The sequence below is a fragment of the Felis catus genome, chromosome C2 (genome assembly GCF_018350175.1).
Source record: "Felis catus isolate Fca126 chromosome C2, F.catus_Fca126_mat1.0, whole genome shotgun sequence".
Lineage (NCBI taxonomy): Eukaryota > Metazoa > Chordata > Mammalia > Carnivora > Felidae > Felis > Felis catus.
In genome coordinates this window covers 57,726,426-57,740,013 of record NC_058376.1, presented here as the reverse complement: position 1 = coordinate 57,740,013, position 13,588 = coordinate 57,726,426, and the positions used below count along the sequence as shown (strand labels likewise).

At 31.9% G+C, this 13,588-nt stretch overlaps 1 protein-coding gene across 3 annotated transcripts in view; it reads right to left on the bottom strand.

The window, feature by feature from the left end:
* NECTIN3 (nectin cell adhesion molecule 3) overlaps nucleotides 1-13,588 on the bottom strand; it is a 134,103-nt gene that overhangs the window by 59,277 nt on the left and 61,238 nt on the right. Inside the window, exons 6-7 of one of the 3 annotated variants that reach the window (XR_002745261.2) lie at nucleotides 12,090-12,935; nucleotides 1,672-1,778 (exon numbers count right to left, since the gene is read on the bottom strand). Coding sequence is in view for 2 of the 3 variants with exons in the window: in XM_023260118.2 (XP_023115886.2) it covers nucleotides 12,355-12,935 (581 nt within the window). In the remaining variant the exon portion in view is untranslated. Of the gene's footprint in view, nucleotides 1-1,639; nucleotides 1,779-8,937; nucleotides 12,936-13,588 lie in introns of those variants that run through there. The other 2 variants (XM_023260119.2, XM_023260118.2) reach the window with 2 other exon arrangements.

Genomic DNA, 13,588 nt, shown 5'->3' with positions numbered 1-13,588 from the left:
TGTAAATTAGGATTCTGAATCTAAAGACCATTATAAATCTTGTCACCTGAAACAAACCAAGGTGCCATTACATCCTTAGGGAATGTATTTTTGCCAAAATAACCCATTTTTAAAAACCTGTATTTTCATGTATTTAAGCATTGTTGTCACAATACAAATAGAATATATCTTGTGGCTCTCTGCATTTTAGGAAATAATTTTTTTATCTATTCTCATACTTTTGAAGTTCACAGATAACTAATTTACAGTAATTATGATTATTAAATCAAACAAAAATGTTACCTATAGTAAAAAATAAAGAGAATGAAATCCATAGAGGCCAAAGTAATTACAAATTCTCTGTGGTCTAATAGCTTCTCAATGTGGACATGAAATAACATTTTAAATGAACAGAATTCAAACAACAAATAAAGATTATGTTTTGAAATTACACAAAAGCCTGAGATAACTTGGGAGCTAAAATAAAGTTAACCAAATGCTAGTTACTCTTGAAATATTAAAGAACTATAAAAGTTATTGGAACTATAAATTATTATAACTATGAACATTAAAGAACCAGTGATATAGGTGTTGCACTAAAAAGGAACTTCACAGTCCTTTAAAAGTAATTATTTCTTTTCATGTCATGAAAATCACAGCAAAGTCATAGCTCCAAGGAACCATCAATCATTTGGGTGAGAAAACTGAGGCTCATGGAGGTGATGTGATCTGTCCTTGATCATACCACCACTTTAATCATGACAGAGCTGAGACTAACACTCAGATGTCTTTAATCCAAGAAGATCTATGCTGTAACTGTGCCAGATTAGAAAGGCACACACACACACACACACACACACACACACACACACACACACACACAGCATTTATGAAGACAGAAGAAATATATTCTTTGAGAGACAGACTTATTTCCTAATATAAAAATATTAATAACCACATACTACCATTTATATAAAACTTCATGATTCATAAACAACTTTATTATATTCTACTCATCACAACTATAGGTAAGTAGGAAAAATATGAAAATATTATTCACATTCCATAGATGAAGCAACAAAGCTGTTGATGGAATTAAATGAATTGGGACATTTATCTTTTGATTCTACAGCAAAGTGTAATATCTGCTTTATAATTCTATCTCAATGATTGGCCCAAAACATTGCTTACTCTTTAAGTGAACAAACTGCACACTTTGTAATTCACCAAAACCAAAATTGTTTAAGAAAAAAAAGCTTTAAAACTCAATGTATTTGATAGCTCTTGGCGGCTGAAGGTTAAGATCTATCCATACATAAGACTGGCATATACAATCTGGAGATACAATTAAACGTCTAAGATTTTTTTGAATCTCTCTTTCAAGCACAGTTCTTCAAAGACCTGCATTTTTATTCAGAAGACAGGACAACATAATTTATCATTGTTATCATTTGGAATGATGTCTAATATATTTGTCTCCAACAGCCCCTTGACACTATACACCAAAATAGTACATTCTGATTAAACCGTGGTCAGCTCACAAAGATCTAACAGTGTCTTTACTCTCATCCCTCAGACATTTTACATACGAGTAGCCGTAAAGATAGATACAAAGACTGACTCATACTGAATGTTGAACACAAGCAAAAAAGTTACCTACACTTTGTCAAGATAGGATGGTCTCTTTTTTCGAGGAGTCAGCAGCACAGTCACAAAGATAGCAATGATGAAAAGGGCAAGGACGGCTCCAATTACGGCGCCAGCTACGGCTATGGAGGAGGTCTGCTTAAATGGAACATCTGTAAAGTAACAAAAATCAGGCTTTTCAAACAATTTTAAAAAGAGTTCTTGAATTTGCACACCCTAATTTCTATAATGTGCAAAGAAAGACTGATTGAAGTTTGTTAGAGGACCTCAAATTTGATTCAGTACTTTTTGTAGGATTATGCTAACACCCTCCTTCCTTATGTCACCTTAGCACTCCAGCTTTCCTTTTTTTCAAGTTATGAAAATAATATCCCCAGTCAGATAGCAACGAGTGAATCTATTTTCTATGGTCAAAGAATGTCTGGAGAAGAAACGATAGACAAAAGGATGAAAGCTATTTTAAGTTCTTATTCTAAGAGATAAAACATTTTTTCATTATTCTTTGAGTTAACCAACAATATATACATTTACCATTTTTTATTCGAGTAAAATATAAAAGAAGTTCTACTAAAGAAACTAAAACCTTCAAGAAGGGGCAAACCAAAGACACACACAAAAAAATCCCAGATCTAATAAATATGGCAAAAAATGACACTGTATAAGTTTTTAAATAGAGGTATTATAAAAACAGCACTTGTTGCAGATAATTTCCCTTAATTCATGAACATTTAATACAAAGTACACTTAAGACAGTGTCTCTACCACAAAATTAAATGGAAAATCTTCCCTATCCCCTGGATATAAACACACTACATAATTTCTAAATACCAATTTCTCTTTCCCAGTCTGCAACATAAATTGTATAAAAAAGGATTTTAAAAACATATTTAGTAATTATCATGTCATACAATACTGAAAAATTAAGTCACCCTATTTTATGAACATCCAAATAAGGGAATGTACTAAAACTATTGCAACTATATATTTTCAAATGTAAGTACTATGGATATGACAAAACAATCGTTATGTGCATTATTTTGACAATTTCAGCAACATTAATTTTGAGTAATTACAAAGTACCTTCAATATACACAATTTTGTCTTATCTTTCTAACCAGTAAGAAAGATGTTTAAGATAAACTTCTATATTGCAGTTCTAAAGTTAAATATTCTGCCCAAGGTCATTCCACCAACTAGTAGTAGAGAACAGAAAGTGAAATAAAGCCAGCTGGGTTAGGCTAGAAGCCCTCATTATGCCCTTGTTGGGAGAAAACGTTTTTATACAACTGTACATCTAATGTAGACTCTCCTTTCGGGACCCCTATGAAGAACTCTTAGCTTTCACTTAAATAGGCGTTCAACACAGAGTTCTAAATAATTGCAGTTACCATTGGGACCAGACATGGCAAGTTTAAAAGACATTAAAGCAGTTATCAGTTTTGAAATATGTTTCACGGGCTTACCATCATAGTATTTCCATATAAATACATATTTAGAAGTATTTTCCAACTCTGTATCTATTAAAATGTGAGTTGCATGTTGTTTTAGATTGCTAAAAAAATATATTTCCTTTCTTCCCAATTATAAAAATTTCTTTAGCAAACTACCAATTATTTATTAATGAGTCATTTTATTAGTCTCGTTCTAGACTAAAAACTTTACATCAATGAGTAACAAGTAACTCATTTCAATAACTTTCAAACTTTCAATTAGGATTTAAAAATAGTAAAATATACAATTATTTTAAACAATATAACCAGTTTAGTCATTCAGGATCTTACTCTCATTTGCTAATACACCCAGTTTATCTTCCTATTGTTGCTCATTTCTCTAATCCCTACTACCTCCATTTGAATACGTGCTACGTGAGAAAAAGTTTGAAATCCAAGCCAGTCAAGTAATACTCTGCTCTTGTCAATGTTTAAAGATTTGGAATGACCTAGGAGTAATTTCTACTCTACACGATCACTTTTCCAAGCATATACATTATAGCTTTGTATTCAGTCTTTAGAAGTCCAACTGAAATCTATTAAGATTACATACCCACGGTCATGTGACCAAGGTCATATATATTTTCAGTGGCATAAATAAAAAATCCTTAAGTGTCAAATACGCTACCTATTCCACTAGTTTTCTAAAGGTTTTTCTTCAAAGGAAATCTTTCTTTTGCTGAGGGATCAAAAGCATCCCTATCAGTTTTGCCCAAGTGTACTGAATTCAAATTTGGGTGTTCTTATCTTGATGGTAAGACAAACTTAATACCATATTTATAAAAATACTTTTAAATACTTCTGAAGTTATTTTTGAAAAACTCAGGTTACTCTTTGAATGTAAGATTTTCAATGTACAGATCGTTATACATTCATCAAACCTCACACCTCCAAGAAAACCTCTCATTTAATCTTAATAAAGATATTAAATTTGGTAGTGTTTTGTAATAAGATATAATAATCACAGACTTTTCACATCCTAAGGTAATTTCCAACTCTGTACTATTTTTAATATCCTTAAGTAATTCTCAAGTCCAAATAGACACTACTTTCTGAACATTTAAATTATGGTCTATTTAATCCACTTCTGTCCCATTAGTCTTATAAATCCTAGCTCTGGGACTGAGTTGACTTTGTATAGACTATGATGACTCTTCCTTCTATCTTAAATTGGGCATATTTATTTCACCCAGTTCCATTCATTCTTTATTCATATTTTTCCTTTCTTTTTTGTACACCTCTTCTTAGTATCAAACCAGGCTAGTAAGTACTGAAAAGAGCAAATCAAAGAAAAACTACGTATGAATCCGTTTACCAAGTGGATAGTCTACAGAAGCAAATTGATTGTTAAATACATAAATGGGATAGGTTTCATGTTTCCTTTTCTGATTCTTCCACTGAGAAAAAACAAAGAAGAATATATTTATGATATTAACCGGTGATGAACACTAGTATGAAAAGCAAAGAGCAAGCTGAAATTTCTTGTATTCAAGTCAAAGAATTTTAATGAAAATTGAGAATTTAGCTACAACACTGACTCCTCCACATCTCTGCCCACATAATCTACTCTATATTACAATCAAACTACAAGGAGGAAATAAGCAAATGTATAAAAATTTGGCATTTTTAAACATTCAGCTAATTTACTGAATGAATGACAGTGACATTACCATCACCTGAGGAGACAGACTACTAAATCTTAACTATCTGCTTACAATCAGCAGAAAACAAAAGTGCTTTCCCCAATACAACAAAAGCTTACTGCCCATAATAGATATCATGCATATGTCTTCTAGGGAAAATGTTCAAAAATCTAACACATCATACCAAAAGAAACTTAATACAGACATAAAAATTTTCATTATTTTTGAAAAAAAATATACATATAACTACTAAACTGAATTTAAGTTTGTCTTTATTACTCTGATACATACGAATAAAAAACATGTTGAAGCTACTCAAATATGCTTACCTAATTCACATCTGACAAGATTTGAAAAAAATAAATACTATTCTACACAGCAAAACATAGCAACTTGCTAAAAACCACTTGAAACGGGTGAGTATAGAAATCTACAGGCCCTTTTCACACACTCAAACACCAAGACCTAACAATTCATGGAAATATTTTCCTTTATTAACTATTTTCCTTTATTACCTTCACCAAAACTTCAGTGGTTCTACTACCTGATTCACACATTAATGTGATACCCTACAAATTTATCTTCTCAACTTTTATTTGCCCTTATAATACATATCACTGTATCACCAATTTTTCCCCATAAATATATCTCACTTTTATTTTTCAATAGCCACTTAAAAAAAATTTTTTTTTACATTTATTTATTTTTGAGAGACAGAGAGACAGAGCACAAGTAAGGGAGGGGCGGAGAGAGAAGGAGACACAGAATCTGAAGTAGGCTCCAGGTTCTGAGCTGTCGGCACAGAGCCCGAGTGGGGCTCGAACTCACAAACTTTGAGATCATGACCTGAGCTGAAGTCGGAAGCTTAACCCTCTGAGACACCCAGGTGCCCCTCAATTGCCACTTTTAATGTTTACTTTTCCAATACACCTTCTACTTCATTATATCCATCGAAATATTTATCTCACTACTTTTTAATAAATGTCCTTTCTTTGGGTCGGGATGGTGTTGTCACCTCTCATTCAACAAATTACCAGTAGTAACCTAACGTGTCAGGCACATGCTAAGTGCCAAGAATGTAAGGATTAATTTTACATAGTCCTTATCTTCACAGTAGAGAGCAAAATCCCTAAAGTGGGATCACAGAATCCATAAAAATATTTTTTTTCCAATGTAGAAAGAGATAATTATCACTTATCCCCTTTTTTTAGGATAAGGGATAATTACAAAATAAATGTGTTGCTAGTATATAATACACGGACTGGCACTGGTAGCTTCACTTAGTCCAAACGTCAGGTGTTCACTTGCTACACAAGGCATCTACAAAATCCCATGGATAGTATGGAATGGGATAGTTCCAGAATGAAATCAAACAATTACACATCCACTTTGTTGTCCCCTCTCAGCAGAGCCAGCATCTTGTGACACACTACGGATGTATGAGAGCTCAGCTGAGTGAAATAGTAACTACCCTAGATTTAACGAACAGTCAAGAATTTAAAGGAGGCCGACATGGACGCCCCGGGTGACAGAGGAACATGAGAGGATCTGTGCTAATCCATGTTATATACTAGGAAGCTTTTATTCTTAATAGATGTCATTTCTGCAAAGAATTGGCAGAATGAAGAGAACACCAACTATGAAGGCACAAATAATGACAAAACCCCTTAAAACAGCAATGCAATTATCTTAAATACACAAATTTTATCAGTTACATTATGAAGCAAAACCATGGCCATATAATCAGTGATGAGTCAACCAAAAAACTGAAACACATTAGGAGACCAAATAAAATAAAGATTTACATTCACTCTTATTAACCATAAACCTCACACTAAACCCATACTGTGCTGAAATAATAGCTAATATGAGGGGTGAAGTTATTGTGATTAGCAAGACATCAAAAAAGCAAACATTCTGAACAGGAGACTAGCTCTAAAAACAGTAGTTGGGATGAAAACTGTTAAGGCTCCCAACAATGTACTTCTTCCATTTAAATCTACTTGTTTTTGAGAAGTTGCATTTTAGCTACCAAATATCAAAATAAAAACCAAGTATCAAAATATCTGCACACGGAATCAAACCTTTGAATCACTGAATCAAAAATACAAAATCATGATTAAAAAAACAAATGAAACACATTCCCATCACATGGTTTGAGCTGGATCTTGAATGCAGTGAAGTGTAGAAAGGAAATTTCAGGTAAAAGCAGTATGGTCATAATTATTCAGACATCAAAGCACACGGTATGGTAAAAGAAGAGAGCTAATAAACCTAGACATCAAGTAGGTTCCCTGTTAGATCTAGGCTTTGAGCATCTAATGACTGCTAATATCAAAAGAAAAGCAGGCATTACATGCCTTCTGATAGAAGATACCACAACTTAGGAAGTAATTTTGCCCCTCCCCCTCCAAATTACACCTTAATCTTATCAAGGTTCTAGATCTGACAACTTACAGAAATTACAGAGGCACAACTGGCACAATCCAAACTGGGAAGCTGCAGGACACAAATGAAGCCATTTCTTCAACAAATAAATTGCAAGGGAAAAATCAAGGGAGTGGGGAATGCCTCATGGAGAACACATAGATTAAAAATATTAAAAATATCACAATGTATGGGTCACATTTAGAAACTAATTAAAACTACAAAAAAAAGTGATTAGAATTTGAACACTCATTGGATTCTTAATATTAAAGCATTTTTAATTTTTGGTACAAGAAATCTGTGGTTACTTCTCCTAAATGTTTCTACTCTTAGAGCTGTATGCGGATACATTTACAGATGAACTAAGGGCAGGAGGGATTATGTGAATAGGAATTTAAATGGAACAAGACTGACCATGAATTGATAATAAACAGAAGCAGGTACACTGAGGTTCATTTCATTATTCTGTCCTATTTTCATATAATTTCTCATAAGAAAATGTTTTTTAAAAAGAGAGCCCAGTCTTCTAGATCTAGTTACCTCTGGCTTTTAGACCAAACTGTCCCTTCAAGACTAAGTGTTTCCTGAGATATTTCTCATAACTGAGACTGTGAAATTAGATATCATGTCTATGTAGAAATATCATACATGTAAGGAAATAGGCCTTGAATTATTTTCTCAAGTTTTGAAGATATTTTAAAGTTATCTTACTAAACTCACTTTCACTCTGCTTCACCCACAGTACCTAGCCAGAACAGCAGCAAAAAAGGTAAGTAATCTAGGATAAATCAAAATTGAATCAAGTTTTATCGTCATAAATTGAAATGAAAATGATAAAACAACTATTATCAAGGTTCAAGAAATGACCCCTAAGGATATATACAGCAAAGGCAAACCTATCCCTACTCAACTCAAAGTAGATAGGTACAAAAATCAAAACAAAAATAAAAAAAATAAAACTGCAGCTAATTGGAATAGAGAAAACAAATACTAAACAGAAAGCATTTTTAAAAACATAGAATAGTTGATACCCTGCGTACACTATTACAGAGATTCTTTCATGCATAAATTTTCATTAGAATAACAAGAGGGAAACCAAACTTAATCCACACTGTATGCTATTTAAAAATAAAAACAACTGCTGCTTGCCTTAAATAATTTAAAGTTTAGGAAAACAAGTATTATTTTAAACACAAGAGATATGAAACAGGGAGGTGATTACAATCAGAAACAATGGCATTTACAATGAAAGCAGTAATAAGTGAAAAGCCCTAAATGCCAACTTACAAAACATCTCATGAAATGTTCATTCCAAATAGAAAGCCAGTATGTAAAATTTAATTTATGTTAAAGTTGCAGCAAAAATATTCAAAATTTGTTTTAACTGCTAAGCCTGGAGAAACAGATAATTCATGATTGTGGAGAATGTTATTCACAATGTGTATAGGAAATAGGAATTAAGTAGTCTATTAAAAATAAATCCTATAATGGCTAACCTACCAACTTAGATGCTCCCTCAAATTTTAACTGTGTCCTTTAACCTTATATAATCTTGTTTGGGAAGAGGAATAAAAATAGGTTTGAATTCCCACAAAAACTTCATTAGTTAAATATAAGAAACTGAGTTATACACACAACACACACACACACACACACACACACACACACACACACACTCTTCAGCAGATAATATAACAAGGAGAAAGGTAATACAGAGATATAGGCTTGTTATAGAAATATGCCTCTATAAAGAATTTTTTAAAAACTTTTATTTAAAGATTTGTTGCATGGCTATTAGGGGCTACCACCTGATAAATAACTTGATAAAAAAACAAAAACAAAAACAAAAAAACCACTGATACAAATCAAATTAAAATTAAATCCAAACTCCATATACCAAAAATTTGAGAAAGGAGCATATTCTTATGGATGATACATTTCCAATTAACAAGCAAACAGAAAAGAACAATTAAATCTGTAAATCATTCCTCTATTTGAATTAAAAATTCAATATGCGTACCATTTCTTCCTTTCTTATATTTTACACAATACTCCCACACATTCACAACTTCTTATTCATATACCTTTAGTATTTACCAAAAGCAATTATCAAACTCAAATCAGATGTTTTCACATATGAAAGTGTTACGTTTATCTCAATTTTTGCACTCATACATTGTACTTCCTACAAGCCCTTCTGCTAAACATTTAGCTAGGGTTATCTCTAGAAAACGTTCCTATATATGGCTATCAGAAGTAATACTTACTACTGAAAAACCTTAATGGTTTCTTTAATGTCAGACTTATCAAATAGAAACCTTTTAGGCACATGGTAAAATACTAAATATTTCAACTATAATGTACTTCTCAAATGTAACTTTTAAAGTTAACCCCTAGCCTATTAAAGTTTTAATATATTTTAATATAAATGGCAGGACAAAATAAAAGTTGCATTCATCATCCCTGCATTACTGAAATATTTTAACCAGTGTGAAGGAAAACCCTAAAGTGAATACAAAAATGAAAAGCCAGTTCAAAGAACAAAAAAAAAGAAACATAAACATCGTCAAAATAAAGTAAAACATTCTATCTTTTCCAAAAAAAATAAAAGGATTTTCCTATGTACCTATCAATTAGCTGTGTACATCACTGATATCCAAAAATTAATTTAACAAAAGTTTATTTGATATGACTATTCATGTTCACAAATAAGTCTCTATGTACAGTAAATAAACATAAAGTTCTAATAAACAGCAGTGCAATGCTTCAGAAAGTCTTAACTAGTACCAGCTTCTTAAAATTTTGAAATCTTAGTTTGTCAAATGATTTATATTAAGGATACAGAAGGTATCAAACATTCACTTGCCGTTTTCCATGTCATCCTCTCCCATCATAAAACAAAACAGAAAAAAATAACCCGAAACACACAATGGCCACAATATAAAAGGAAGGTCATAATCACTAAGCGGATATTTGCATTTTTGTAATACAGTTCTTAAAATATAGTATTTCCTTCAGATTATACTCAAGAACCACTGAGATTTATACAGTGATTATTCTGCTCAGATTCATATAGCATTTCAAACCATTGTTCTAAAGATGAAATTGTGAACAAAAAGCCACAAATTCCTATCTTCTATGGCAAGAAATTTTAGATCCATCTTTCTTGTGGCCGTATGAGTGCTGGTATTTAAATTAAAAAATAAAGTCCACTTTAATCACAGGGTATTATCAATAAAATTTTGCTTCCAATGACTTGGACCAAAGAGTCTTAATATTTGTATATCAGTGGTTAATTATATTAAAACCACATATTTTTTAACAAGATACCAGTGAGCTTACCTGTGTCCTTTGCTGACATTACAGTCTTATACTACGTGTGTAAGTGGGAAGAGAAATAAAAGAGGTTTCTAATTTCCACAAAATACTGATAGTCAAAAGAGAGGAAATTATGTTACAATTGTTTAGAATAAGGCCTTGACTACTCGCACAATTCTATGAACATGTTAGAGTTTTGTCTTATAAAACATTCCTTTAGATTCGATGAGGATCATCAGGAGTGGAGTGGTTGGGGGATTAAAAAAAAAAAGTACCTACTTTGCCTTTTTATTAACAAAATAATTTATTTATGATTCTTCTACTAACCACTTTGATTCCTGGCAAAATACCTAAGGCAATTCTACACAGTCCTTTTTTTCAAATGAATCATCAACAGAAAACAACATCTTCTTTGGGCTTCAAAATAGTTGTCATCATTACAATTTTATAGGACTCCACTATAGAAGCAATTTAATTACCTCACAAAGAAGATCCACATTTGAAGATTTAGGTAACATTTCGTTTTCAAAAGATACATGATTTTTGGAAAGAATAGACTTAATGAATTATGCAAAAAACAAAAACAAAACAAAAAACCTTATGATGTTTCCAGTTTTAATTGGAAAAACAAAAATCTTGAAACAAATACATACATTTAGGAGGAAGAGGGGGATGATTTGCCAATATACATCAGCAAGTGCTAGTGACTGGTTCTATAATTCATATTTTTCTCATTAAACCTCAAATTTACAAGTTTATTCTAATTTTTCTGTATATTTACCCGTTTGAACATTCACTATTAGATAACTAAAACAAGATGGGCTAGAAAATTCTCTGTATGGATTTTTGGCTGACGTATCTCATTTCTAAAAACTGTACTCCAATACTAATTTGCCCACATTTTTCCATATACTGAAATGCCCTTTCTGAACTATATTTAACTGCGTACCATCTTTTCATTATTATTCTTATATTTAGGACATAAAGCATTCAAACAGAACTACGTATGCCACTTAATGTACCCAAATCCATGTTCATATGACATTATAAGAACTGTCCTCCAGAGATGAAAAAAAATGTAATAATTATGTTTTTAAAGGCATGTTTTTATTATAACTCTTGTATGTATTTTGGACAAAAATACTGACCAGCTAATTAGGCTCTTCCACACAGCATGTTCACTGAGTTTACTACCACAGTTTTAGTGCAACAAAATATCTTTGAAAAGCCACTCTACAGTAATTATGGCAAGGCTCATTAAAATGCAGAGGTAAAGATTCCATTTATATAGAAACTTAGAAAACAATGTTTGAAAAGGAAAGATGTTTTATCAGGCTGAATATTTTGTTTTGTATACTAAAAATATATATAAACATTTCTTGAATTAGTTTTATAGTCAATTTTCATGTAGTATCATTTAGTGGTGATAAATTTTGAGAGGTATATGTTTAACAAACATTATACTTGAGATTATAGTCTTAGGTAAACATTTAATACACAATGCCAAGGTAGTTTCCTTTTTTTTTTTCCTTTTTAATTTTTGTACCAAAAAAGTCATACATTTAATGTTGACATTTCTTCTTACCTGTGTGCCTCAGACCAATAAAGTACTCTGCATTAAAATTTAAATCTTGAGACAGTAGTACAGCATTGAAAAAAAATTGTAAAGCAGCTCAGATACATTGAACCCAGATTTTACATTTTCATTTGTCAAATTAGAATATAAAAAGTAAGCTTGAAAATCAAGTTGAAAAAGCTTATTCTTCCTCAAGAAAAAGTATGAACAATCTGAAAATGATCAACTAGTATGAATGAAACATTGTACATAGGTAAGTCACGTTTAGTGGTTGCTAAACATACCACTCCCTCCTGGAAATTACGGAACCATCTACATGTGAAACTAAGTCATCTTCATTGTCGTCATAATGTTCATCGCTGACGAACTTCATTCCCATTTTTAGATCTTCATAATAATCCATTGGTCTTTCAAACCTACTGAGATTTTCTACATTGTTCCACTGCGTTTTTTCAGGCTCTTCTAAATAGTCTTTCCGTATTAGATTGTTCACTGGATTTTTGTTTTCTTTTTTCACACTGTCTGGGTAAGAATCAAGCTCATCTTGTTGGAGAACATCTATTTGTGATTCTTTTTGCATATCTGATGGTGGAATGTAGTTCTTGGCAAAGTAGTCTCCACGAAACGTCCGTCTTCTCCTATAGCAGAATATTCCAGCCAAAACACTCACAAGTACTATGAAGAGAGCCCCACCCACTACACTAGCAATGATTGTGCCAATTGTGTCATCCTTAATTGTTGCCAAAGTTGACAATGGGAAGGGCAATTTTTTTGGTTCTGTTGCTAGATCCTCGATGTCAGCAGTTGAGGGATGCCACTGAATTGTAGGCTGAAGGGTGGTAGTGGTAGGAGGATCTAATGGAAACAGTAAAGATAGACAAGACACAGAAAGGCAAAGAATGTCAATGCAGGCTGATTTGGCAGCAAGTTGAAAAGACAGCACAGTTAATGAATATATATTCATAGTAATAATAGTTTTTCATTCTTAAGCTCAGAATGTGGTGGTACTTACATATTTTTAAAAAATAAGGAAACTGGCATTTAGTCAGTTACCAATGAGGTAAAAGGAATATAAAATGGTCTATGATGTAAATCCTGAATTATTCTATTCCAAGCTTTAGCATGATCTTGTACTCCAAGGAATACTTTTTTTTTTTAAATAAAGAATATTACTTAAATGTCCTATATACAGCTGGCTTAAGAATTACGATACCAAAAAATTAAGTAATCCAAATGTACATTTTCTTAGCCAGAAGAACAAAGAAATAAAATGAAAGAATAAAAAAATTAATGTATGTTTCTTAATATCCATATTTACCTAATTTTATTTTTGTAAGATCTGAACTTATCTTTAAAAGAATGAAAAACTATAGATTCTTGTTAAGTGGCCGTAGTATAAGCTGTTGGCTTAATAATTCTCTCAAAAATATTTTCCTTAAGTAAAGAGAACTTTTAATTTTTAGGAAGGACATATGTAGTACATATCATTCTTTAGTAATTTGAAAATA